This window comes from Struthio camelus, chromosome 28 (genome assembly GCF_040807025.1).
Source record: "Struthio camelus isolate bStrCam1 chromosome 28, bStrCam1.hap1, whole genome shotgun sequence".
NCBI lineage: Eukaryota > Metazoa > Chordata > Aves > Struthioniformes > Struthionidae > Struthio > Struthio camelus.
Window position 1 is genome coordinate 1423249 of NC_090969.1, and position 27665 is coordinate 1450913.

The following is a 27665-nucleotide window of genomic DNA, read 5'->3' on the forward strand; positions in this document are numbered from 1 at the left end:
GCGACGGCCCCTGCTCGCGGCCTTTCGGGCCCGGGGCCGCCCGGGGAGCTCGGCCCAGGGGCCGAGGCGAGAGGCGCCCACCGCCCCCCAGCGCCGCCGGGCTAAGGCGGGAAACGGCGCGAGCTTGCGCATGCGCGCGGCGAACAGCCCCCCCCAGGCGGGATGCGGCGGGGGCGGGGCCAGGCCTCGGGGGCGGGGCCAGGCCTCGGGGGCGGGGCCAGGCCTCGGGGCGGGGCCGGCGCGGCTGCCCGGCGGGGCCGCCGGGCGCGGGGCGCAGTCGCCGCCGCAGCCGCCGCCGCAGCCGCGACAGGTGCGCGCGGGACCCGCCTCCAGCCGGCGCCGCAGGTGCGTGGGGAGGGGGGGCGGCGGCGGCGGCCGCGGGGGGGCGAGACCCGACCCGCACCGGCCACCCGCCGCGCTGCGCCCGGCCGGGGGGGCAGCGGCGGGGCGGGCTCCGGGCGCGCGAATCCTGTTTTTTGGTTAAACTCTTAGTCCGAGTTGCTGGAGCAGGGTTCGGTGCGGTGCAGTGGCTAAATCACAGTTCTTTCTCTCTCTGACGTGTTGCAAAACTCTGCATCCCCCCCCCCCCGCCTGCTCTGAACATCATCTGTCTCTATTGCAACATGCAGAACGTCCGTGCTCTTGTTTAAATTTTAATGCTTGCAATAAAGGACTATTTCCTGAAATGACTTGGAATAAATTATTCAGAAGGGGCAGCAAAAAAAGGACAGAGGTGCTTGAACGTGATGAAACTGTAAACATTTGGGAAAGTGCTGAGAATGTGGGATGGCCTTAAAAAAGTAGAAGTGCAAGTTTCTGGGCATCTTCAGAGTTCTGTTTTGTGTCTTTTCTAGCGACTGAGAATCCAAATAAGCCACTTAACTTTCCACTTGAAAGTTCTAGTGCCTCTATAAAGAGATCTTTGCCAGGACAGTCCTGATTGTCTTAACGTACCTGTGGCTTTAAAAGGAAAAAACGGTAGGTAAACTGAACAGGAATGCAGAAATACCACAGGGGAAAAAAATGCATCCACAAAACAGCAGTCGCTATCGGCTGCGATGGAACGCCTGTGCAGCAGGAATAGGTGTATTTTCTGGGCATTTAAGCTCTATTTTGTTTTCTCTTTCTCTTTTGCTTTCTGTTTGTCTTGTTGTTCAACCTGTCCTTCTGTGTCAGGTGCGTGTCAATTGGCAACCTGGTCTCTCTGCCAAGGGGCTCTTCCTGTAAGTGCCTTCTACTGCTTCCCGTACAAAATTGACTCTGTTTTGAAAAGGACAATTTGAAGTGCAAAGTGGTGCCTCAGATAATCTCTTGACTCAAGATTAATCTTAAAACAAAAGTCTAATCTGTAGCTTTACACAGCTGTTTCAGATTTTCTTTTTAACATGGAAATATTTTTTTAGACGTAAATATAATCTATAATCTCTGTGTATGTATTGTGTGGCTTTATTAAATCTATATGCTAAGTGTTGGCTACTGAACATTGATAAAAGGGACTACATTTTATAATCACGGAAATTATTTACTTGCATGTATAATATGCTTTAAAAAGTGAGGAAAAAATGAGTGCACCTTTTATAGTCTAATTAGAAGAGCCCTTTTTCCTCTTGGACGATCATTTGTGCAATTGGCAAAGATTGGTAACTATTCTGAGACTGCAAGATGGAGAGCATCCTTTTTCTAGTCTAGTAGATCTGGGCAAAAGTAGTCAGCTTAATAGAATGAGGGCAACTGAAGGACACAAAATGTTTGCTGGAAACTGAATTTCAAAAAGTAACTCTTCTACATAAGTTACTATTGCCAGTTGGAAGGGGCAACGGAAGTATTTTAGAGACTGCCTGAAGTAGAAGATGCGAATCTGAAGCTGCCATAAGCTGCAACTGGAAACATAAAATTGAACAGTGGTTTTAGTGTGCTTCAACGCTACAACAGAAATAGTGTAACTTTTATTATTTGCCAGGATAATTCAATCCGTACATCTAAATGTACCATCTAAATCATTGTCTTGAAAAACACGTACTGGCACAGTGCCTCATTCCCTCATTTACATCAGGTGAATGAAGGAACGTTAGAGAAAGTCACCTTCTTCCTGATTATGTCCACCAGGACAGCAAAATGTTAATCTGCTCCTTGTTTTATGTATACACAGCAGCAGGGTGCAGCACTAGAGAGTCCTCTGGTTCCAGCAACAAGCGGGCACCTGGCGGACCCACTTCCCTGGTACTTCTGATCCCATTGCTCACAGAATCAGTGAGGCTCTGCTTGCTGCTACCTGAATTCTTTTGAATTCAGGCACTATAGAAGCCCGAGTCCTTGTCGTTCATGAGCAATTATGCTATATGCGTATGAGGATTTCAGAAACAGGGTCTTCCCTATATTCGATTGACTGTTCTTACCAAGTTTTCCTCATGTGCTCCTATTTAAAGTGTGACTAATGGTCTCGATGTGCGTACCTGTGCTCAGACTTCTAGAGTTCTGTGACCTACTGGTGCAAATTAGTCAAAGAAATTGATGGAAAAAATGAGAAAGAGATCAGCCTCACTGATCTGAGCATTGTAGGATCAGTTAATGCACTTGCCACAGGCATTGTGTGACATGAGACTAGGGATAAAAGAAAAGAGGAAAAAAGGAAAGGCGTTGCCCCGCTAGCTATATTTTGGTCTTATCAAAGAACTCTAAATTACTCTCTCCTCCTTTCCTCCTCCACGAAAAAAAACCCAAGTGTGTAAAGAAAAAAAACTGATATAGTCTTGTTGGCTTCTGTGGTGAAAAGCTGTACGAAATCTGTTCCAGTTTACAGCAGTACAGGCTAGTTAAAACTATTCCTTTAGGTAACTGATAGCTATTGCAACATGAGGTTTACAGCTGCCTCCCTGAACAGAAGACTTGTTTCAGCTCACAAAGGAAACGGCTGCTGCGTTAAGAATGAACACCACAAGGGTAAATGAAAAATGTTTGCATAGGAATTACATCCTCTTAGGTTTCATAACTCTAGCCTTCTTACATAAATGCCAGCATATTTGGTTGAGAAGCCAGAACAAGAGAGGGCATATTAGGGCTTCCTGGAGCGTGTGCGTGTTTGTGTGGGTTAAAGAAATAGAGTTTCACATCAGCATCATTTTCAATCACAGCTTGCTTCTCACTGCTGCGCTGGCTTACAGTTTCTCTCTTACCCCTTACGTTGTGGCTAGTGTTTTATCAAGGAGACCATCTCAAAGGCATCTTCAGAGGAAATTGCAACTTTAATCTGATTTCATTTTCTTAGCCAGTTGATACACAAGAGCCTGAATGACTAGACATGGTGGCAACATTCAGGTGTTAGGACACCTGAATGATGACTTAGTGTTGAATCATTTTGTGAAACCGCTTTTCAGCTCAAATAATTCATATTGATTAATGCTTTACTTTTTTCCTGAGTAGGTATTCGTGGTGTAAGATGGAGCCCTCCCCGTTTAACAGAAGACAATGGATTTCACAGTCTCTGAGAATCACTGCCAAAGAGCTTTCTCTAGTCAACAAGAATAAGTCATCGGCTCTTGTGGAGAGGTTCTCCAAGTAAGTGCAAAGAGGCTTTTGAACACAAGCAGTATGTGTTGGCAGCTGGTACCTTCAACAATGACTGCTTCACAGACAGTTGCTTTGCTTCTTAAAAATAACAGAGCTCTGCAGGCATTTAAGTTTCTGGTTGAATATGGGTTGTGCAAAAGTTTTTTTTTAGTTGCTGGCAAATGATATTGTTACAGCAATTAGAATTATAATCTCTTCTTTCTGCTGGCAGAAAAGAAAGTACAACATTCTTTGTCAAAATACGATATGCTTTTGAAGGTAGAGTATTGGAGTGTAGCAGCTATTGCCATCAGGCTTTTACTTAATCAGAAATGGGCTTCTACAGGCTGAGCGTGAGGTACGTACGTTCCTCTCTAACATGGCATTTCCTGCCTGGCACTATAAAAACTAGCAGTAATGCTTTATTGGTTAACTGGAGTACCAGTTAGAAACTGTACTTCTGATAACTGCTAGTTATGGATGTAACCCCCTAGGAAGAATTCTTTCAGAGAATTTCATGGTAGTCTTGTTCTTTACAAACGTCCCCTTCCACATGTCTCGCAATACTGTGTAGAAAAGGAATACCATCTCTCCCTTTTGTCTGAGAGGTGGATGATAAATGACAGTCAAATAATGAAGTAATAGTTTATAAATTGGGAAAGACTGTGTTGCTGAGTGGCAGTAGCCTATGTGTGTGTTCTGGAAAAGCTTGTGTTTCTGGACTATGGCTTGGATTTTCAATGGGAGTTGCGCGACCAAGTCCCCATGGCTATTGTATTAATAATGTAGCAAGGTTTTGGAGTATTTAAATCCTGAGTGTGGGGAAAACTTTATGGAGACTATATAGAGAGGATAATTGCTATCTGGACTTTACAGAGACATAGCTGTTACTCTTTAAGTACTGAGTCCTAGGGAGAGGCTGCTTGCTTTGACCACTCTGTTAAGTAATTTATTCACTCACTGAAATTTGATTACAGAACCTGGTCATCTTGCTACATGTTGATAATCCTTTGAAAAGGGCTTACTGGAAGTAATCCAAACTGCTATTCCTTAATCAAGTAGGGTCCCTCTACATCAGCAGCGTCAATGCCTTGAAAAAACCGCAGTGCTATTGGCTTTGCCAATTCTGACACTTGCAGCAAGGAGTATAGTTTTTTTGAATTTCTCTTATTTCATATTTGTATGTGAAAACACTTTTTCCATCCCATATAGTGTTTAGATTATCAGTTTTGACAGGTCAGAGACATGCAAATTTGCCGCTAACAGCAGAGACTTAAGCAATGCACTGAGGTGGGCTAACTTACAGTGCTGTCTGGGACTCTTCAAACCTTGTCTGTGATTTCCACTATGGTGCTGGACTTTGATTCCCAGGTGTCTCTTTGTTGCTTCTTTCAGTATTGACTTCAGTATCTTCCTCCACAAACTTACTTTTTCAGCAGCATGATTCGTTCAACGTTTGGAAACTGTGTAGTATAGAAGACATGGATTAGCGCTTCTGCATTTATTACAAAGGGCCAGCCATACTCCTTCAGCAGCTTTCAAGCTGCACAGTAAATGCAGCTCATAGAACAGAAATAGGTAAGGGTGCAGTCTTTCTGATCTCTACAGAAGTCCGTATGGGAGAATACTGTTCACAGTGGGGGAAAAAAATCTCTTGCTGCAAGGAAGAACTGAGTAACAGAGCAGGTATCTGCACATAAGAGATTTTTTTCTTAGAAGTTACTGAGCCCCGTGATATACATTAGTTATTGGTTTAACACCACCTGTTATTTAAAGGCTGAAGTTGATGACTATTGTTAGTGTCTCATTTACTGCCTGTAACCTCTTGACAGTTGTTTAGTTACAGTAAATATCTAGTTACAGGAAATATGGGAAAATTCATTATATCTGCTTAATCTGTGCTTTTCAAAAGAAAAAGTGCAGTCAACCTGTGCAGTATCCTGACTGGCATGCTGTATGTGCTCCTAGCTGTGGATGTACTTATGCCCAGCGGAGTGGAGTGCAGATTGCTGGGAGTTTTCTATAGCTTCTGAAAGGACTTTGATTAATGATCCAGGGTGGCTTATCTTCAGAGGGCTGCGATTACTGTTTCCACTGCTGGGATGGTTCAGCTGCTCGTGAAGCAACTGCTCAATTGCTGCAGTTTACAAGCCAGCATAGTAAGATAAACTGGCACTTATGTAGATTTTCCTCATATGCCAAGCTGTAATTTGTTACGGTTCAGCAGCTGCTGTATAAATAGCTGAGTTATTCTTGCAAGGGGGCAGAGTAGACAGCTGCGTGGGGGAAACAATAGAGCCATTCCAAGGTAAACTGTCTGTATTTGAGACTCAGAGTGTTTAGATAATGAAAATTATTAATGCATGCTATTACTGTAAGCTGAACGGCTTAAAATGGCTCTACCACTTTGCATTGTTCAGATACTATTTACTACTATTTTTCCAGCATCTGGTTTTATCTGATAGGTCTGGGAAGTGCATGAAATCTTTGCTGGAGAAAGAATCTCAGCTGTCTTCAAGAGCATTCAGTATTCTGACTAAAACTGCTTTTTTCCCCTCCTTCCTCTTTCACAAAGGTATCAGAAAGCAGCTGAGGAAGCCACTGCTGAGAAAAAAAGAAATGTAAGTATTTGTTTCTTAGGCAATAAGCAACAGCCTGCAATCAGAACAAATCACCTACACGCCTTGTTCCTGTGACAGTTGCTTTGGGGAATATCAAAGGTGTTGCTGTGTATCCTACAGAAAACTTGGCTTAGACACAGTTTCTGCCTTTGGCCCATTCCCCTTGCCCTTTTCCAGAGTGAATGAAACACAAGAAAATCAAGTGACTTGCCCAAAGCTATATGTTGAAGCACCAATTCAGTCTTCAGCAAAAGGCAAAACCAGTTGGCTGTGTCTTTAGTTCTAACCACAACACATGAATATCCACCTCTTTGTTCTTAGCTGTAGGCAATTATGTGGTACCTCTTCCTAACTAAATTTAGAGGTCTGCTTAAAAGAATCTGTGAGCCTCTCTGAAATCTAATGTGTGTATCTGATAACTGTAGAATCCATGCAGGGGAATCATCTCTGAAGTGGTTTAGGGGGTTCAAAATGCCCCTGGATGAGGGGAGAGCCCTCCTTTTGGCTCTGTTACAGCCTCGCATTCCCTCCTGTGAACTACACGCACTCACTGTTCTGGGACCAGGGGACCCTGGTAGAAGATCAAGCACTAACGCTGCAGGTCTGTGTCTATAAGCAGATCCTCAGCTTAATATTCATTTAAAAAGATGAGGGATATTTACGGGATATATAGGTAAGTCTTTTTCAGTATGTGCATCCTTGATTTCTTTAATGCTTGAGGAGTCATCCTCCTGTTCAGGATAAAGGTGTGATACATTAGTGAAGATTACTATCCAGTCTTAAATTTTCTTCATTGCTTGTATGATCTGGACAGGTAAATCCCAAGCAAGAATGACTTGTGTTATGAGGTATACCAGGACTTCATAGGCAGCAATGTGCCTGGTGTCCAGAGATGTTCCTGTAGCAACCTGACGTGCAGTTTTGACTACTTCTGCTATGTTGCAACATTTGCCCTATAACTTTAGTGCTTTCTTTTAAATACAGTCAGCAAACACACTGATCTTTTTGAAGTCTGGGTGGATTCAAGTTAACTTGCAAAGCAGCGTTCAAAATGTGACCAGAAGAGTAATAGGGTGAGAGACTTAAATCCTAATATAGCTGCTAATCCTGGTTAATTCCTGTAAGCCTTGCAGACCTGTTCCACTTGCAGTGAGTTTGATTCATAGTGGTTTCCATAAGAGACAGACAGCAAAAAATGCCATGCTGGCAGGTATTAGATCTGAATGAATCGAACGTGGGGTGGTCTGTTACTCTGGGGAGAGGTAACCACTTGCAAGCAAAACTAGTCTGGAAAGCACTTGAATTTGAGGAGTACTGCTCCGTGTATTGCCATCAAACTCACAATGGTAAGGCAGAGCTTGTGGTTTGTGTGTTTGTATCCCGTCTAGAGCTTGCAATGTGTTGTGCGAAATAGAAGAAAAATTCCACCAAATTATCTGGTATTTGTAAACACGAGCACAAAGAAATTACTGTTTAGCTTGCGCCTTACATTGTATGGTATAAAATATGGATGATGGAGAATTCTTGCAACTAAAACGCTGCAGTTAACTCATAGTAGAAATACACAACTCCAAAAAAGTAGTGGTTTCAGAAAGATGATCTATAGCTTTTTGGAAGGGCCTACTAATTGTTGTCTTCAGAAACAGCTGGAAGAGGTTGCAACATATGGCACACCATCCATCTCTCATATGGCTGCTTTTTCTGGTGTTTGCCTCGTTTAGGACTAGAGACCCTTGTTATGTGGATTTTGGTCCCTCTCCTTCATGTGTAGATTCAAGCCTTTTGTGTGTCATTTAACTCATTAGACCTTGACTCCCTTTTTCCTTATAAGGCCATCCTGTTTGATCACTTCCTGCTTTAGCTCCCGACTTTTCTCTTCTCCCCCCTCCTTCCTCCCCTATCCTGGATGCTTGCTCCATGTGGCACAGTTGTAACTGTTCACAGCTGTCTGAAAAAGCAGAGAGCTGAGATCGGTACTGAGCCTTTATCGTCCCTTTGCATAGAAAGGAGGCGCGTTAATGCTTCACCAGGCATATAACTGGAATTAACTTCTTGTCCTTTTTCAGAGCGCAGAAAATCTCCCCCCTCACTTTAGAAGGGGGACTCTGAGCGTGCTAAAGAAGAAGTGGGAGAGCCCAGGGCTGGGCGCGGAGGCCGGGAAGGAAGCGCGGCGGAGCGGCGGTGCGGAGGCCAGGCCGAGGGTCGCAAGCCGCGGCGCGGCGGGCGGCGGCAGCCCTGCACCTTCGCCAGGCGCGGAGCGAAGCCCGGCGGCTGCCGCTGCCTCCGAGCGCCAGGCCCCCCCCGGCCGGCTGCGGTGTCCCGCTGCCGAGGGCGACGAGGTTAAAAGCCGCTCGCTGGAGAGTGGCGACATGGAAAACTGCCGGAGAGAATCCGGACAAGACGTGGAAAAGCCTGAAGCCAGTGAAAACGCAGACTCTTCGGGGAAGATAGAGAAATGCAGCGTTCCGCTGAGCAAACTAAAGATGATGTTTGAAAAGGGTGAAGCAACTCAGAGCAAGGTAAGGATCTGGCCCCTTCAAATCTTAAGGGAAACTAAAACTCAGCTGCCTCTTGGACATCAGGAAAAGTCCCTGGAGGGAGTGGCTCGGGACTACTGACTCTGCAAATAGCAGTTTTATTCATTGCTCTAGCTGAAGCTTAACGTAGCCGGTGTTAATAACTATTTGAGCTGCACAAATACATGCAGAGCGCTTGGGTTTGTGCATGTTTGTGATTGCTCGCTGCAGATTTTAAATGAATTTGTTTTTGATAGAGTGGATCGATTACAGATAAGAAAAATAAGTACGGAATATAGAAGATTTTTTTTTAAAGTAAGTTGGGATTGTTTGCTTCTTCTCTGAAGACTGAGACGAGTTATGTAAACATGAATTGTGTAAAAACATATAACAGTTTGCAGTAAGCGCAGCAGTCTCAGGTGGTTGCAGTTGAGATGGAAGTACTGCCAAAGCTCCAGGGCTAACTATGCATATTTATATATAAAATAGATATATTTGACATATCTATCCAGACGTATATATAAAAGTACTAACCAAATACTCCATCTTTTCTTTGCTGTCCTCTCCTCTTCTTATCTTAACAAATGTTTCTTATCAACAAAAACTCACAGGGAAAAACTAGCAAAGATAGCCAGGCAAGCTCCTGCCTTCACTAGTTTTGACTTGCAAATGCACAGGGCTTGCATTTTCCTACAACTGCTCATGAAATCTGATCCTGCATGTGGACGGCAGACTGTGTGTCCCCGGGGAGAATTGCTTAACTAGAAAATGAGTTGCATATGCCAGTGACTTGCAACATAGTCCCGAGGCCTAGATGCTGGTGGATTTTCCAGTTTTCTCATAGTTTCCTATACTTCTGGCTTTGTTTTACTGCGGGTGGTTTTCTTGCAGCGTTGAGTAAAGCAAACAAATTTCATACGAAAATTGTTTAAACGTGTAACAGTTAAGGCTTCAGAGGAGAAGCTCTGTGTTAAAATGAGTTTTGGGTCTGAACATCGCAATCAAAGCAGTCTTTAACAGCTTGCATTTTTTTTAGTCTCTGTCATTACGTAGGAGTTTCTCCTACTGTCAGCCCCATTCAAAGGGCTGGCTGCAGAGGGTGATCTCCTGATAGCAGTTCTCAGGGATCTCGCTGTAGGATTAATCAGTCAAGATTCCCCAGGAAAGTACCGTTTTGCAGATGGACGTCAAGTAACTTTATCTTAGCCTGGGGAATGGATTGTTTCTGGGCTGACTAAATCTGGAATTGATGTTTCGGTCAAGCTTAGGCATTTGAATGTTGTTGAAAACCAATTTAATACAGTACCCATCACACAGGAGACATGAAACTATTCAGGCTAGGTTTCCCTTAAACTCTGTTTGTTCTTATCCCAAGTTCATCTGGTTACTTTTTAATTTAGGACGAGAAAAAGCATAAAGTGTTCTAAAGTTTAACTATGTGGGGGGGGAGGAGGGCTTTGTATTAAAAAGCACTATTGTAAGATTTCTGGCTCTGGGAGTTTATCTGAGGGTTGGAAGGATGATGTCATGCAGTCACGTATAATGATAGTATGGGGATACAATTCTTTTTCACGAAGGTAGGAAGCAACTGGAGCAGTAGTGTAAATTTGGCTAACTGCAAGCTGTGCAGTTGGCTCTTGGCTCTTCCGTTTGTGCTTTTCCTGAACTCTGTCCATTGATGAAACACTGCCTTAAGTGCGAGGAAGGCTTTAGCTCAGAGACGGTTATTTATTTCAGTGTTATGGTATAAGTGCTGTCTAAGCTTTGCTGACAAAACATCTATATAAGGTAGGTAGCAACATGGCTATAACATCAAGGCAGTAAAGGTAAAATGATTTGCCTGGTTGCTGGGCAAGCATGTGCCAGAATCCAGATTAGAGTCTGGATTTCCTGACCCAGTCACGTACTCTCAATCACGCTCAACAGAAACAAACCTTTTCAGATTTTCAGGGACATAAGCAAAACCTACCTAATTTATTCATGTATTCATTCAGCTCCATCATCTGCAATTTAGATGTAAGGCAGATTGATTTTTTTTTTTTTTTAATTGCACCTTCATGGAAGAAAATGCCTCTAAACATGTTAGTTGGAATCAAAGCAGGCACGTCAATTGACCGTGCAAAGGCTGAAACGTAGGTCTTTATTGATTTCAAAGAATATTTCCTGTTAAATGATAGCAAAAACTTACACAAGGAAGCTTAGAAGAAAAGAAAGGGCAAGCATATCTGCAACACTTTAAAAGAGAAAGCGTCCAAGTTGGTTTGTGTGGTGTTTTTTTTTTTTTTTTTCCTTTAAGGAAAAAACTTACTCTGTCTTGTTCAGTTAACCTAATGTGCTGGGTCACATTTGACACAGTTAGTATATAATGAAATTGGTGTAACTTTTACTTGGTGTTTTGCCTAGCAGCTCCTGGTGCCCTAGGCAAAATGCTGTTAACTCTGTTTGTGGTATTTCTGCGCTCGCCTCTTTTGTCTTAGAACCTTGGGGCTTTCCAGACACGAGGAATATTTTATCCCATTTTGCAGGTAGCAGAAGTTGTGCTACTGGAATAGTGACCTACTCAGGACTGCACAGGGAACTGGGTGGCATGAGTGTAAGGCTGGGAGTCATGGATTCCTTTATGCTGAAGTGTTGTCTTCCATGAACTGTAGTCACCCTGATTACTTGCGGTCGGTCTATTGATTGTAGTGGAGAAAGTAAGTCCCTCATCTTCTCTTTGGTTTTTTCCCCTATTACTCTGCTTTTTTTCCCTCACAATGTGAGTAAGTTGTGCACCTTTTATATTAACGGTGGCTTTGCAGTTGCAGCTTTTAGTATTAAGACGTGCAGAAACGTCTCTGAATTCTGTGTAAGGCTTTTGTGTTTTGGTGTTTTGAACCTGTTTTGGATTTTACTCTATCAAGGCAGAGGCTAATTGAGTCATACAACTTGTCCCCAGAAAAGCTCTTCAGGGGAAATTATCCTGATTGTATCATGCACAGAGGCCCGACGAGGCACAGGGGACAGGAGGAGGGGAGAGGCAGGGCTGTGGAGGTGATTCAGCGGAGAGCTGAAGTGCTCATGAACTCAGTCTGTATAGCGAGTCGTGAGATAGCTGCCTCTGATAATTGACTTTTCTCCTGCTGCAGTGGATTCCTCAGCATGGTGGTATAAGGTGGGAGGGGGGGGAAGCTTTTTTGCTCTTAAGTCAGAAGTTGTGTGACCTTCAAGTCAGATGAAGATAATACAGAATCAAACAGAAAAAACTGTCTGATGAAACTGAATGCTAAACTACTGGCAAAAATCTGAGGTTTTTGGTTGCTTGGGAGAAAAACTTGATTTTGTGCATATGTCTGAGGTTCTGGAGCCCGATCCAGAACTTCTGTTGTTGTTTGGTGACTGATAAACAGCTTTTGTAATTGTTTGACAACATACTGGCACTCTGCTAAGCCTTATTTAGAGACTTAATTTCTTTATTTTAGCAATAATAGAGAATTCATTGTCTTTTCAAAATAAGCGCATTCAGCATGATGTTACTGGGGGAAGACTTCAGTGAAAATATGTTGAAGTGAGATTCTGAGACAAAGGAGAACGAGGAGAGGCAACCTGAACGTGTTTCCAGTCTTGACTTCTAACTTTTTTTTTCCTGAAAAGTGTTAGTAGTTTCTTTCAGCAAGATTGGAATCCCAGACACTTCATCTAGAGTTCTTGAATTAAGACCTTCATTCCCTAGTAGTGAAATCTTCCTTATGTACGCTGCTGATTAGTTAAACTTACCGCATCTGTATTGCAAACTTACTTGTTCCATTTGTAGCTTTGTCGCTCTCACTGTGTGCAAGAAAATGTACGTGGTGCTATATCTAAGAAAAAGAAACCCAACTTCTCTGAAGTCAGCAGGGCTGTGATGAAGCAGTCAGGGTTTTCAAGTGGGTTAATAAACGTTTTCTCTCTTCTGTGTCCTCAACGGATCTTGTCTTCAAATGCATTCTACCTATAATGCTCTTTTACATATGCTGGTTAAAAGTTAGACCCTTCGAACAACAAACTGCTGAGCTGTAAAAAATTTACATTTGTGGGCTCAAGGTGACATTAAAGTGGACATAGGCTGAATAAGAATCATCTAGGGATAGTTTGCACAGAATGAGGAATCCGCAAGTTCTTACAAGCGTGCAGACACTCCCAAACTGAACCTATCAACACGTTCAATGGAAGGAAAAGACTTGTCATAGCTAAGCTCTTTTCCAGTAAGAAACGTTACCAAAGCCTTAAACCACAGAAATAAAAAATATTTCCCATGCTAACGGAAAAAAAGGTTTTTCAGCTGCATTTTCCTTTCCTGGTAAAGTTGCTGTTTTGTATGCCAAAGCAGCCTGATTTTTCACAGTGATTATCTTACACTGCAGCTCTGTTAAAATAAAACTTTGGAATTTCCTTCAGTTTGGTGACCAGCAAATAAGAAACTTGTTGGAAGCAGTGGGAGAAAAAAAATGTGTGGTTGAAACATCTTGCCAAACCTGCCTTTTTCCTTACTTTAGCCTCAATCTTAATTTCCAATTGGCTCTGTGATTTAACTCTTCCTAGGGAGGGGAGAAATATCTATCACCTTCTAGTATTTTATAGGTTGACTTTCAGCTGTGAAAACATCCTATCTTGATGAAGTCAAGCTCTGCACTTCATGAGTATTTTGGGAAAGAAATGTCAACAGCTTCACTATCTCTTTTATTGAGCATTAGATTTTTGGGGAGTCGGTCTCAAGAAAAGACTATCAAATCTGATTGAGTCAGCCAGAGCATCTGTCTGGTAGTGCCACAAAACACCCTGTCCAGCACTTCAGCCTTGGAGATGGTGATTATCCTGGATATCTGAGAATATTTATCTCTAGCACTGCCCTGCTTAAGCTTCAGCCTTATCAGACCTAATTAGGGAATTATTTGGTACTGAATGCATGAGCTATCCAAGTCAAAACAAGTAACTCTAGATAACTTTCATTACCATAGTATTTGTTCTCTTTCCTCTTGTTGAAAATTAATGCATACGTATTGACAGATCACTCTCCTCATCCTCTGATTTTAAATCTTCATAAACTGACCTTGCATATTAACTTACAAATAAATTGTATGAGATGCGAACGCCTAGACTGAAGTTTTGTACTTGCAGTGGTAAATGCCTACAAGTATGATCTTTGTGGTTCTGTGACTTTTCAACAAAGACAACTAGTCAAAGGGCACCCACTTTCAAGAAAGTGTTTTCCAGGTGACAGAGGGTTAGGTATTCTGTGATCAAACTTTATGCTGGTTAAATAGGATGTCACCTGCTAGACTTGTTTAGTCCAATAAAGCAGATTTGCTAGTGACACCTGTGCATCTTAAAGGATTATACGCAACAATCTTTGTTTGTCCAGGCAGCTGATAGGTGGATTTTGTCTCTAACAGGTCCTCAGGGACCAGAAGAAGACAGCAGCAAGTGGTAGGAGGATTTCTGAAAACAGCTACTCTTCAGAGGACTTTGATGTTGGCCAAGGAGAGAAGAGTCACAGTACATCAGGTCAGTAATCCTCATGTTTTCTTTCAGTTTATACAACTACTTTATACAATACAATGGAAATAGCCTTATGCCTGTCAGAAACAGAAGGAAATGGAGCCATCTTCCATCTGTAAGGTCCTTGAGAGCATCACAATTAATGAACTAAATCATGCTGTGAACGTTAAACCATTATCCCCTTAAGTGTAGGACACCAAGGCACAGGAGATAACTAGCAAATTAAAGAACGGAACCTGTTTTTTCTCTTGTGCCTTTGTCCTAGGACAGTGTTTTCTTCCTTAATAGTCAAATTAATTTAGAAATTTAGTAGTACACATTTCTCTTTTACACAAACGGACAAGACATGTGCCTTCTTTCTGTTGCTTTAACTCCTTTCCCTCCTCCGACCTTTTCCAGAAACGGATAACTACAGCTAGCCTTATAACTTGAGCAAAATTATGTATTTTTCATATGTTTAAAGGCACTTTTCTAACAAACCATTTACAGACTTTTGTGTTTTCAGCCTATCGCTATTATTATATCTTGCTACTTAGTGGTACAGATTGTATCTTTATCTGAGCAATACTGGAAAGAATTGCAACTACTTATGCTCGTTTATTGTCCCCAAGAGGGACCTTAACGATTCATATAATGTTTTAGTCATTCAAGGCCACTAGCTAGTGAAAGGTCTCTTTTTATCATTCTTTATTGAACGATAAAGCTATTACTAAAGTGCTGACACCTACGCAAGGAAGTTAGACAGCAGAACAGTCAAGGGAGCTGGCTTTTTAAATCTAATTGGCTAGCATTTTGCAGCAAAAATGTAGGATGGATGGCAAGCACTAGGGAATAGTTCTGAGAGTTGGGAGATCTGGACCTACGTAAAGAGTTAAGCCCGTAGGTAAGCTGCCAAATATTTCTCTGCTCTTGAGATAAAAGCAGATGCTTCAAAACTATGATGTCAGGATGAGCAGGGCTACACTGAGTTATTTCATGATGTGTTTGCTTTTGAGATCCTCAGCTGTAATATGTCATGTGAGAGACTTATTTTTAGGGAGAGGTTAGAAGTGGCAGGTGAGACTTTCTCCCTCACTTCCCATGACTTTCCAGAAAGACTCTGACAACTATTCCACTACAGAAGTGAAGTATATTTCCATTTAGCCGCTGTAGTAGCTGCTCTCATTTAACAATAACAGCAAGACAATCTGCAAGGTTCAAAGCGTTTGCACTTGCTGCTTCTGAGACTGCTGGCTGGACTCTTGCGTCTGGTGAATATGCTACTTCTGAAACTAGCTGGATTAATTGCAAGACTTGAAGCATAAGCCATTGACTCAAGCATGCCTGTGCTTTCAGATCTGGAATTTCTGTGGTCTTGGAAGCGTTGAAGGGATGGGATTTGTAAATCTCTTTGCGGAGAAGTCTACTGGTGTTTCATGAAAGTTACCTTTATGTAATTCTTTTTCCAGGGCATCTAGTAGATAGTAGTCCAGATAAGGCAGAGAGCAAGAAAAGCCTGGATATGCCTCGCTTAACAGAAACTTCAATAAAGGACAGGCTGGCCAAGTATCAGGCAGCTGTGTCCAAGCAGGGCAGTTCCACCAACCTTCTGGTAAGTCTATTGTTCTTTGGCTTGTGTAGAAGTGAATTTTTGCCTCAAACTGCAACTGGAAAGAAAGTCTTATGGAAACGAGGCTTTTTGAAGATAATGTCATCTTGTTTTGAAAAGAGGTGGTTTTTTTGCTCATGATAGTAACTTCTAATGAAGAGTTTTCTCTACAGACTGCAGGAAGAAATAAGTATTTGGATCTTCCTGAAATAATCTTGAAAGCTTTCCAAGAAATTAATTGCTGGCACCCTGACTGAGGTCCTCTGAAACATAGCTGACATTCTTTTCCTGTGTGTCTGTAGCTCTCTGCATACTTTAAAAATCTCAACTCAGTATTTGTAAATTAGCTGTAAACTAGGGGAAAGTGAAACACAGTAAGATGGAGTGACTTTCAGTGTCATACAGCGCATGGAACCTGGATCTCTTGGCCTGTAGCCTTGGGTTCTCAAGTCAGTTTTTCTCCCTTCTGTTAGCACCTCCCTTCGAGTCTTCTCATCCATTGCATGAACTCAACTATTCTGTTGCAGTGAACTAACCTGTGCCAATTTTGCAGCTATTTAAACAGGAAATGAGCAATTAATGAATCATGGTAAGCTATTACAGCTGAAGAGACTGCAAGAATCTAAGCTTTTGTTAAAAAGTGCTTAAGTGCATCTGCTGGAACTGTCCAAATATTTTGTTTAGTGATGGGAACTTTTATTGTTTACATTTATCAATCTGGTCAAAAACGATATATTCCAAGGGGTTGGGTCTTTTTAAGTTAGAAAACTTACACTGGCAATAGAAGCCAAAGATGTTGGTCCTAAGCTTTAGAAAAGCGCAAGCTTCTTGGGTATCTATATACAGATGCAAAAATGTCTATCCAACTGAAACAATTCCTGCATTTCGTATACCGTGTGGGCCTAATTCTGCAGCCCTTGGGAAGAGAGTTGAGTAAACTTCATGTCATGAGTGGAAAGTAACTGCAGCCAGTGCAACAAATCTGATTAACTGCTAATGGCTGACTTCTACATCCTGTTTCTCGCCTGTGTTTGGTTGGCTAGATCACCTTTTTCAGTTTGTGGCTCAGAGCTGTAGCTGATCCACTAAATTACATCCTAATAGCAAGACGTTTACCATAGGCATCTCTTGAGACTCTTGTTTATGACGCTCAGACACTATCAGTTTGAGTATCAGTCCGTGCTCTTAGGATGTTCTATTTGACAGAATCTCTTTTGATTTTGGCCTGGCACATTGACAAGGACAGTAGGTAAAATGGAAGCAAACAACTGCAGCTGAGGCCAGTGTTTGCAGTACTTCTGTGTTCCAAAAGAAGCCATAACTTTTTTCCTCCTTCCCTGCTGCCAGAAGGAACTACGGGTCTTTTGATATGGTAGTTTGGTATTTGTACTTCTCTTCTCCTAGTATGTGTCACATCCGTGCTACAAAAGAAAGCCATAATCTCTTTTGGGAACAACTATTTTGAGGGCATTGTGATGTATTTAGGGCCAGATTAAAACTGATAGACGTTTTTTATAGCTGGTTAGGGTATGGGTGAGAAGCAATCCTTTAATAGCATTGCAAGTGATACAAGAAGGGGAGGGAGAGATGATGGATGGGATATATATTTACAGACCCATACGTTCCAATACTAAAATTCAATTACATACCTATTGGATACGATTTGTGTGTGTGTGTAGACCTGTTTATAAAATCCAGTAAGCTGCTGATGCTGGCATTTGGCTGTTTCTCTTCCATGTTACAGAGAAGATGCCTTGTGAAAGGCACGAGTCACTGCCACAGGATTCGAGATAATTGGAAAAGGAAGCACGAGGTTTCACTGGATATTTTTTAAATGTCTGAAAGGCTCTTTTGAGAAAACCTTAAGTCAGTTTCTCAAGAACAAAGTCTTAGCAGATAACAGAATTAGGGTTTTGACGGGTGTTGGAGCAAGGGTAGAACTTGTTTTTATGTTGAACTGTATTCATCAGTTACACAGCGCTTTACACAGTGGTTGTCCTGAAATACTTGTAATTTCAAGTGAAAGGTTAACTGTTCTGGAAGGGGGAGATAGGGAGTGAGCAGGGGGAAATGAAAGAGGTTTTAAGCAGAAATCTGGAAGTAGAGAAGGGGTTTTTTTAGAAAAACATTGGCATTATACCCATGGAGCAGAGTAAAATTCTACAGCCCTATCTTTCCTCCTCATTAGAATCACTTATAAAGTATGTGTAGGTTTTTATGCCCTTCCCTGTAGTTATGACTCTATTTGCTAGGAAGACAGTTTTAAAAAGATTTTAAGAGAAATGGAAAAAAAGTGCTTTCCTAGGAGAAAAGAACCTGTCAACTTTCAAGTGCTTTATTCTATAGAATGAGATTCAAGCCAGTGAAAGTGAACTCAAGAATTACAAATCTGAGCAGAAGGAGAATATGCCACCAAATCTTGAGGACTCCATTTCCTGTCAGGATGAGGAGAAGGTAAGATGCTCATACTGGTGAAGATCAAGGACTTCACTTTAAGTGGAACTAGCTGAAGAGGCAGAGCTGAGATGCTTGTTCCACATACCATCTGGAAATTGAACGTTACCAGCTGATATAAATTATCTACCTACTGCAGAATTTCCGATATTTATTTATTTATTTATTTATGTTAGACTGTGTCTGAACTATAAGCTCTGCAGGTCTCAGTGGAAGACTTGTAAACAGTTCCTTTGTAGAGAATATCTAGACATAAATTATTAATAGGTTTTTAGAGGGTTCCCCTGTTTTCTCTGGAATAACCAACCAACCTTTAGTGTGGCCGAATCCTTGAATATCATGCTTATGTGGTGTTTAATGGCTCCAGCAGCTTACTAGAACCAAAACCCTTGAAGGTTTTTTTGTCTCTGCCATTAATACTTGATGACTTTGGGAAAGCTACCTAAACTTTTGTTGTGTCATGTTCCCTACTTGTAAAAATGATGACTCAGAGGTAGGTATTTGTGTGGGAGTTTCGTGTGTGTTTTTTTTTTTTTTTTAATATACATATGTAAAGCTTTGTGTGACACAAGCAAAGGGAGTGGGTCATTGCTTCTCCTGCATTTAGTGGCTACATTTTGATTAATGTAACTTAGAATGCCAGTTTGGGTTTGTTCCTCTTTTTTGAGCTTCAGCGGTAAATTGAGACTAAACTACTCTTTGAATACAGGGATATTAAAGCATGCTCAGACATTTGTATTCTAAATTGGGGAGAGCAGAAGGGATAAAAGTAGCTGAATAATAATTGGGGTATTGTGTATTCCAGCCATTCTGAACACGTGGCAGCCTAATGCCAGGAGGGCTTTTAGAGCTTTCCAGCCTTCCTTGGGCAGAGGGCCAAATTGTTGCTTTCAGCTGTTCCTCACTGACAGCTGAGCAGCTTCATGTTTAATTGGTGGAGGCTGCTTTTTGCTAAAAGGTGAGTTAATTAAAAGAACACCTGTTAAATCAGAATATGTCCCTGCTGTTGAATGGAAGATTTGACAATTACTGCTGAATACAAGAAATCTTATTCAGTTTACTTTATTGACATTCTTATTGTGTTGCATCCTGTTGAGGGGTCTAAGCATGGTAAAGAACCTGAACAGAACAGTTTTTTTTGAGTGATGGTTGTTGTTTTGAAATTACAGAATAAACTTTGCTATTAGGTCTAATTAAAACTCTTAGTGGTAAATGAAAGAAATAGGAATCCTCTGGCAAAAAGAGGAAACAAACTTGCTAGCCTTTTCTGTCACTTCAACACAAAATTCATGAAAGAGTTAGAAAGCAGCCACTTGGACTCTTACAGACACAGCATGCTGCTGCACTTCCCAGTATGCTAGTGTTAAAGCTGTTCTTTTCAATAGAACAAAATATGTTATTTTATATAACTTGTTTCCTCATTACTGCATTAATTTGCAAACTTCAATTGTTTACAATGAACCTTTCAACCTTTAAAGTGAATTTGTGATGTTCTGCAGCTAATCTTGGTACAGTACTTTAGTTTCTCAGTGTCACTACGTCCAGCCGTATTTGACTTAACAGCAATACGGCCACGCTTAACTAAGAAATCTACATCAAGAGCTTGATCTGTAACACACTTAGTATCTGAAACTGGTTTCTACTTGACTTATATAGTTAGTTTAAAAAAAGTGAATATTTCTAAAGTAGGCTGAATGGGATAGGTCCAGGCATGTTCCAACCTGGGAACACCAAACATTTAGTTCTAGAAAACTTTTTTGAAAATTCAGCTCTTTTTTTTTTTTTTTTCTCCTTCTTCTCCCTCCCCTCCCGAAGTACTGTGTGTGTTTAATGTTTCAATCTCGGATTTGACAAATCTCAGAGGAAGTCAAAACAATTCCAGTAAGTGTGTGTTCCTTGGTGGCAAGGCATTTCTTAGTAAGAAAACCTAGGAAGTACACCAGCAAAATCAACAGGGCTTTCTGAAGACTAATACATAGAGGTGTACAAGCTGCAGGTGTTTGGGAACACAAAAAGTATGATGTTTGTGTGAACACTACAACAGATGCTCTGAATACTGCAAGAGGTGTGAAGTTGTGAGGATGTCTGCCTTGTGGCAAGGACTAAACATTCTTGGCAGTCTTGTGCCTTACAGAACAGCAAGTAGCTTCATGTGTACTTCAATGTGGCCAGTGTCTTCCTCTTTAAGTGCCTTGTTCTGTCAAATTGCCTGTTGTGTTACTCGGGCCATGATTATTCAGACTTGTGAAGGTCAAAGGTGCTCATTGTATAACGTTCTCTTGCAGGCTCCTGTAGGTGAGAACAGCTCGCGTTTCCATTCAGGTTTTTCAGAGGATGGCAACAGTAAGCACCCCCGTTCTCCTGCCTCAATAAGAGTAGAGTGCATGGCTGAGGAAAAGTGTTAAGCATCATACACGCAAAGGGCAGAGTTTAAGGTCGCTCTTGCCAAGTGATGAATTTGACCCAGTAAAAATCTGCCTTTTACTAAAAATCTGTCCTGTGCCTAACTCTATAAAGAAATTCTTCAGGTTTAGAAATTGGTTTGTAATTGTAATTCTAAGACATGTGTAACTCATTTGCTCTGACTTAACCTATTTAAGTGTAGCTTCCTCACCATTTGGACTTAAACTAGTGGCTCTAGTAAATACTACATCAATCAATAGTCTGAATGTAATTATTAATGCAGGACAATTACTAAATATCTTTAGTGTTGTGCCCGGGTACAGAAGTCCCTATTGAGTAAAGGGCTTAAACGTGTTCTCATGTTGCTTTAGCTTTATACCTGTTTAAGTTCTCACTTGAGCACTCTGCAGAAATGAAAAATAGTTCCTGGGAGTTAGACGTTGGATCACTGTATATTAGTTTCCTCTATATATCAATGCAACTTTTATCTGTACGAACACTGGTAAGCGAGAAGAGTATATTTGCTTGATCTAGATCTAAAGATTTAATAACAGATGTTCAAGAACAAATGTCGGGGCCCTGAGCTGGTAGGATTGCCGTTCAGCCTTACCAGAATAAGCTTTCCATGGTTTTCAGATCACTGAGTTATTTTTTCTTCCTGCTCTTCTTCCTTAGTTGGACTCAACTTAGAGAGCGAGACAGAAGTTCAGAAACCTGTCAACACAAAACAGCAAAACTTTGGTTCCAAACCACTTGGCCAGACAGATGCATCTCTGCCAAAAGCAGTGAAGGTAAAGCAGCTACTTGTGCTTAAATATTAGCAATGGTTAAAATCAACTTTCTTCGCTATTGCTGAAAAGCCTTTATACAACCAATCACAAAGAATCTGGCAATGACTATATTGATATGTGATAATCTTCATCAGACTGTGTTCACGAGGGAACTTAAATTCAGAATGGAAAAATATCTCAAAGCGGTAGGTTTTTCTTCAAAGATGAAGTTTGAATTGCTTGCTGGGAGTTGCCCTGCTGCTGTTAGAACAGTGTGTCCCTGTGATAGTGGCAGTCTGCTTCTCTTAAGTACGGGAAAAGAGGTTTGAGCAGGGAAGTCAAGATGCAGATCCTATCGGGGCTTGTCTGTGCCTCTGGTAAAGTCAGGGTTTCTAGAGATTGGCACTGAGGGTCCTGATACTGATCTTCAGAGCCTTCAGCAGGCTGGGATCTGGCTCTCCGCCTTCCTCTTCCAGCTGTTCCCAAAGCAACCGCAATTGGTAGAAACTTTACAGTAAGGGCAATTTAGCGTGTGACTCAACAAAGCTAGAGTTTGGCATGCTGAATAACAAGGCTTTAATGTTAAATTTTCTTTAGCAGGAGCTCTAAAGCATAAAGCAGGTGGAGAACGTCTTGGATAGGAATGTATTTGCTAATCTTATTAAACACACAAACTGCAGTGCCAAACGTTTTGATCACGCTGTACTTGCTTGTCACGTGTGCTGCCTGGAGTTAGGATGCCTGTTCCCTGTGCTGCCACAGACTTCCTGGCTCACTCTTGAGGAAACAACTGTGCTTTTGTTGTTTTCCCCATCTTTGAAAGGAACAGCACTGACCTCACCAAGACGAGCGAGATGTGGCTTCCTAGTGTTCTGGAGTATAAATGCCAGTATGTGACATTAGAGCTACCTATAGCTTTTCTATAATTCCAGTCTGTTAAAGCATACAAGATGCATGCAAGCTATGTGTTTTGGTCCCCTGTACAATCTGGTTATATAGTATTAGAACTATTTTAGTCCTCTACCTTGTTACTACTTTTGATGCTGCACTGCTCAGATAGAAACCTAGATGCTGTTTATTCATGTAAGGTTCCTATTTGTCTCTTCCAGCTTCTGTTTCCTGTTCTTGGTTCCCAATCTCTACTCCTGCCTTCTGCTTCCCTCCTAATGTGAGCTCAACTCTCAGCTTTCTCTCAATTTTTTATATTAATTGGGCCTCATCTGCCTCCTGTAGCTCCTATCTGTAGTATGCCTGGAAAGAAATTTCTTTCTCTTCACACCCCAAAACACCTCTCCATCAGACACAGGGCTCATTGTTATACAAGTAAGTTCCTCCTATAGATGGGGATGTGCATTGCAGAAGCACATGCCAGCACTGTAAGGTGTTCTTGCAAAACTCAGCTCCTGGGAAGAGTCTTTTTTGATGGGCAAGCAAATTGTTACTGCCTTGCTCCCTGTGGCAAGTGTGAATGATTAGATTTTTGTTTAGGTCAGTAAATTATCTCATGTTTGAGATTGCATTTTGGAACTCAGCATCGAGAATTCATATGCAGTTTTGGCAACACTCACTTTTATTTTTATTTTTTTCCAAAAGGAGCTCTGAATGCTGAGATTACAAGCTTTTGTTGGTCAAGCTGTCATCATAATTTGAACTTCAGTATAACTTCAAACAATGCCTTAAACTTAAATTAAAAGACAAAAACAAACACCTATTAAACTGGAATTAAATTTGCAGCAAACTTTATGGTTGTGACAAACTGACTTCAGCTGGCTCTGTCTTCAGCAATCTGTCCCTCACATATTGTAACTTTCATTGCCTAACCATTGTTTCTAGTCTGTTATAAATAAATTGCTGTAATTATTTGTCTTCCTGTGACCTTCCTGTTTTTTCTTTAACCATCATATTTTTCCTCAAAGCTTTTTAGTAAGTTTGTTAGCAGGTCATTCTTTGTCTAAAAACACAAACACACCGAAAACAAAGCAAACAAACAAAAACCCTACAATATCAGTATGTCTCTGCATATCCATGGATAACGGAGCCTAGGCACTCTTTTACCCTGCTGCAATCAACATGCAGTCCAAAACCACCAATTTTTTCATCTTCCTGTTATTTTTTTTCTTATATTAAAATGTGTTTCCTACTGGTCAACCTTAATAGATTCCAAGAAGTGAACAGCATCAAGTGACCTTTTTTCATGGACAATGTACTTGCTTCCTTGTTGCTGTCAGAAAACAAAATCTGAAACTATTCCCATACAGCTTAGTAGTGACACTTGACTCCTTAGCGTTTCAGTTTACCCTTGCACTAAACTCTCAGGAAATTCTCTTCATGAGTACATAAACAATTCTAGTTGCCTAATGTCAAAACCCCGCTAACATTAAGTCTCGAGTAAATTTGAGGGCTGTGTGTCTTGAAACCTGAGTATAGTTTCTTTGCTACAGAATTGGAATTGCTTACAAACGAAGTCAGAAATGTTTCCTGCTGCCTGCATCTTTGCTGAGACTACTTTTCCTCCTTTAAAAGAGGAGAGCATTTAGCAAAATTGGATTGTTTCAAACTGCTGAGCAGCCTGTTCCACTCCTATTCTTTCCCCATCCTCTGCCTTTTCTTCTGAGGTTGCTTTGGCTCTTTTCCTATGCTAAATTCTTTGATTTTGATAAATCTCACGCTGATTGTAATGTACCTTAATATTTCCAGTATTTCCAACAAAGAGAACTTCAGGTTGCAGAAATAAGACAGCTTTCTGAGAACTGGCTCTGTCCAAGTTATGACTGAGAACTCTAGCATTTCCATTGCTGCTTTTCAAACGCTACTTAACTAGTGATGCTTCAGCCTGGGGAAAAATCGTGGGTAACTGCCAAGCCAAGGCAATCCTAGGGCCTGCTGTATCCTTTTCTTCACTTGTTGCAGTAATCCATTGCTAGTTATGGTACAGGGGGTTCTGGTGGGCAAGTGAAATGTTGCAAACTTCCTGAGAACTCGGCAAGCTGTGTATGAACTCAAGCCAAATCTCATAGCAGTTGATGTGTTTTCCAGTTAACCAGCTTTCTCTTCTTCCCTTAGAAGTTTCAGTTGCCAGTGAAGGAAATCTGCGTTGGGTGTCAGAAGACAGTGTACCCAATGGAGAGGCTCTTTGCCAACCAGCAGGTGTTTCACATCAGCTGTTTCCGCTGTTCCTACTGCAACAGTAAACTCAGGTAAACATACTGCTACATTTGGCTGCCTTCTAGGAAGTTCAGCTTTCCTATTCTCAGATGTTGAATAAGATGCTGTTTAGACTTAGCAAAGGTGAAGGCAACTTTAATCCTGTGGATTGAACAGGCGCATAGGAATGGTATTATAATCCTATTCTGCCAGTAGCCTTTGCAACTGCTGCAATCTATTTTAAACGCTTAAGGTCATTTTATGTGGGGAAAAATATAATTGTAGAGAACTCCTGAAGTTTGAAAAGATGACCGTCCAAGCCCATGGAAGCTGGGACCGCTGTAAAGTTTGTCTTTTCTAAACATGTTGCAAGACTGAAATTGAATCTCTTCAGTAACAGAACTAAATTGTACACCTTGCTTAGCGGCTGAGATATGGAATGTTAACATTTGACTTAATATCTTTCTGAACAGTCTTGGGACATATGCATCTCTGCGTGGGAACATTTACTGCAAGCCCCACTTCAATCAGCTCTTCAAAGCTAAAGGTAACTATGATGAAGGCTTTGGACACAAACAGCATAAGGAATTATGGGCAAGCAAAACTGAATGTGAAGAATCCCTGGAGAAAACTGTCCATGTGGCACATGCAGCAGAAAGTCCTCAAAGTCCTGGAGTAGAGGATGCCCCAATTGCAAAAGTGGGAGTTCTGGCAGCAAGCATGGAGGCAAAAGCTTCAGCTTTGCCTGAAAGAGAAGAGAGACCGGCGGAAACGAAAAAGCTCAGGATTGCCTGGCCACCTCCATCTGACCAAAGTATTCAAGGAAGTGCCTTAGATGAAGGCATCAAAGTGTTCAAACCCAAATGGCCCCCAGAAGAAGAGCTTTCTAAGCCAGATGTGCAGGAGGATGTGGATCTGGATCTCAAAAAGTTAAGAAGATCTTCCTCACTGAAGGAGAGGAGTCGTCCCTTCACAGTAGCGGCCTCATTTAGAACAATGTCTGTCAAAGGACATAAAACGGAGAATTTGTCTTCTCCTTCTAAAGCAGAGCGAGACATCGTGAAAAGAAGTGAGGAGCTGGAGAGCGAGGTCGTGACAGACAAAAAGCAGAAAGAAAAGAAGGTTGAGAATAAGAACATCCAGAATGCTGAACAGAAAAACGTAGAGGAAGAGTGGGAATTGTCTGACAGCAAAGCAGTAGAGCATAACTTGGTAGAAAATGGCCAGGTGAGCGTAGAGACGGATGAGGAAGAACATGCTGTGGAAGAGCAGCAATCTCTAAGTGAAGAATTTCTTGAGCCAAATTCTCCTAAACATTCCAGCTTAGCCAACATCAAGACTGCTAAGGAATCCTCTCCTAACCAGAATCGTAAATCCCAAGATGTTGGTTTCTGGGAGGGCGAAGATATGGAAGATCTATCTGTGGAAGAACAGATCAAAAGGAATCGTTACTATGAGGAAGAAGATGAAGAATAAATTGGCCTTTTACTAGAAAACTTGCTGCAAGGTGCTGGGCCTCTTTAAATTGGTATTTTTAGCTTTAACAAGCAGCTGTCCTCTGTGAAAGTGATGCTGTACTGCACATTGACATGTAAGGGAATCATATATGCACATTATCATGAATAGAGAAGTACTGTGGAAGCCTGAGAAGAGTATATTTAGGTGCATGGAAATGAGTATCTCTTGCTGTGGGATAGCTTCAACAGGTAACCTCTGTCCACAGCACGAGAACAGGATTGTCTTACCCTTTTTGAGCTCAGTACCTATTCCACTAACAATTTACAGAATTTTACTGTGCTCACAAAGGTGGTGTGAAACAGGCTTTCTATAATACACCATTTCTACCACTACAAATGCTACTGCAGTGCTTAGGGACCAATTTCAAAGGGACTTTCTGGCCTGCTTTAAAAATGGTAACTGAATGCACTTTAATACATGTAAAGGGCACAGCTGGGATATTTTTTTTTATAATGAAAACCCTAATTATGTTTGTGCTTAGAATCCAACAACTGAAGCGTCTTAAATTGAAGTGCAACATGATTTTCTCTTTTTAATCTCAAAACTGCCTATGATCAGTAGAAGACTTCCTACTCCTTACTTTTTTCTGTGCAACTGGAATGGTGCGCCCATTGCTGGAATATATGTATTTTAGTGCTTATCCAGAAGCTGTGCTGACTGACAGGACTCTTTGAAGACAAATCAACACTTTTGCAGGAGCCTGCAGGGCATTACTTTTGCATTTCATATGCATTTAAGTGTGCTTTTTTCTTTTTCACATAGATTTCGTCCTTGATTCATTAAGAACTCCAAATAACATTTTTTAAGGCCTTTTGACAATTATGAAATCCTACTTGTACCAAGCTGCCAGAAATCTTTTCATTATGGCTGTGAAACTATGCTGTATTGCAAAGTATTTGGGATAAAACCATATGAACAGTGAGACTTTCTGATTCCTAGCATTGAAGCTTATTACATTTTTAAACTTGACTGCATTTATTTTATGAATAATGGAATATGAATGGTGGAAGGAGGATGTACTTTTATATTAGCTTTTATTTGTACTGTATTCTCATGAGAATAGCTCTAACTATATTTGAGGTGTAAAATATTCTGCTTTCTTAACAATCCTGCTAAGTACGAAATCTTCAATAAAGTTCTGTCATTTACATTGTTTTAAGTCTGAAGACTGGTTCATACTCGTTTCCTAGTGAAACAGCATTTTAAAAAGACCTTGGGAAAAGATCAGTTAAATACTGGTGTTCTTGAACCTGGAGGCTAGAACAGTAATTTTTTGATGCCACTAGGTGACACTGTGTGTCTGCTTTTTTGGTTGACTGTCCAATGGCTAGACCATGCTCTCATACACTTCCTGGAAGAGGTGTTGGAATATAACGGGCAAAAGAAATAAGGACATGCAGATATTTCACACTTTCTTTGCTGGCTTCAGCTGGTTGTCAGGCATGGTAGCTGGGGCAACTGAGTGGTGGTTTTTTGTTTTTTCCCTCCCCCCCCCTTCTTAAAAGCTGCTCACTATTGCAGTTGTCTTCACTCAAGCTGGGGGGTGGGGTTGGATGGCTGAGAGGTGGGCTAAGACCTGGAGGAAATG

General features: G+C 41.4%; 1 protein-coding gene and 1 long non-coding RNA gene across 3 annotated transcripts in view; one reads left to right on the forward strand and one right to left on the reverse strand.

The window, feature by feature from the left end:
- LOC104144031 (uncharacterized) overlaps positions 1-27665 on the reverse strand; it is a 38460-nt gene that overhangs the window by 9317 nt on the left and 1478 nt on the right. Inside the window, exons 2-3 of the long non-coding RNA XR_011136520.1 lie at positions 21256-21359; positions 4851-5009 (exon numbers count right to left, since the gene is read on the reverse strand). This is a non-coding gene — a long non-coding RNA (uncharacterized lncRNA). The remainder of the gene's footprint in view (positions 1-4850; positions 5010-21255; positions 21360-27665) is intronic.
- LIMA1 (LIM domain and actin binding 1) lies at positions 244-27231 on the forward strand. 2 transcript variants are annotated; one of them, XM_068921320.1, is made up of 11 exons: positions 244-345; positions 3421-3555; positions 6122-6167; positions 8234-8686; positions 14095-14206; positions 15649-15791; positions 18135-18242; positions 20528-20585; positions 21321-21436; positions 24479-24612; positions 25033-27231. In XM_068921320.1, the coding sequence occupies exons 2-11, from the start codon at positions 3437-3439 to the stop codon at positions 26033-26035; spliced, it is 2292 nt and encodes a 763-aa protein (XP_068777421.1). In that variant the 5' UTR covers positions 244-345; positions 3421-3436; the 3' UTR covers positions 26036-27231. The 2 variants fall into 2 exon arrangements, with proteins under 2 accessions (XP_068777421.1, XP_068777422.1); XM_068921321.1 differs by lacking the exon at positions 18135-18242.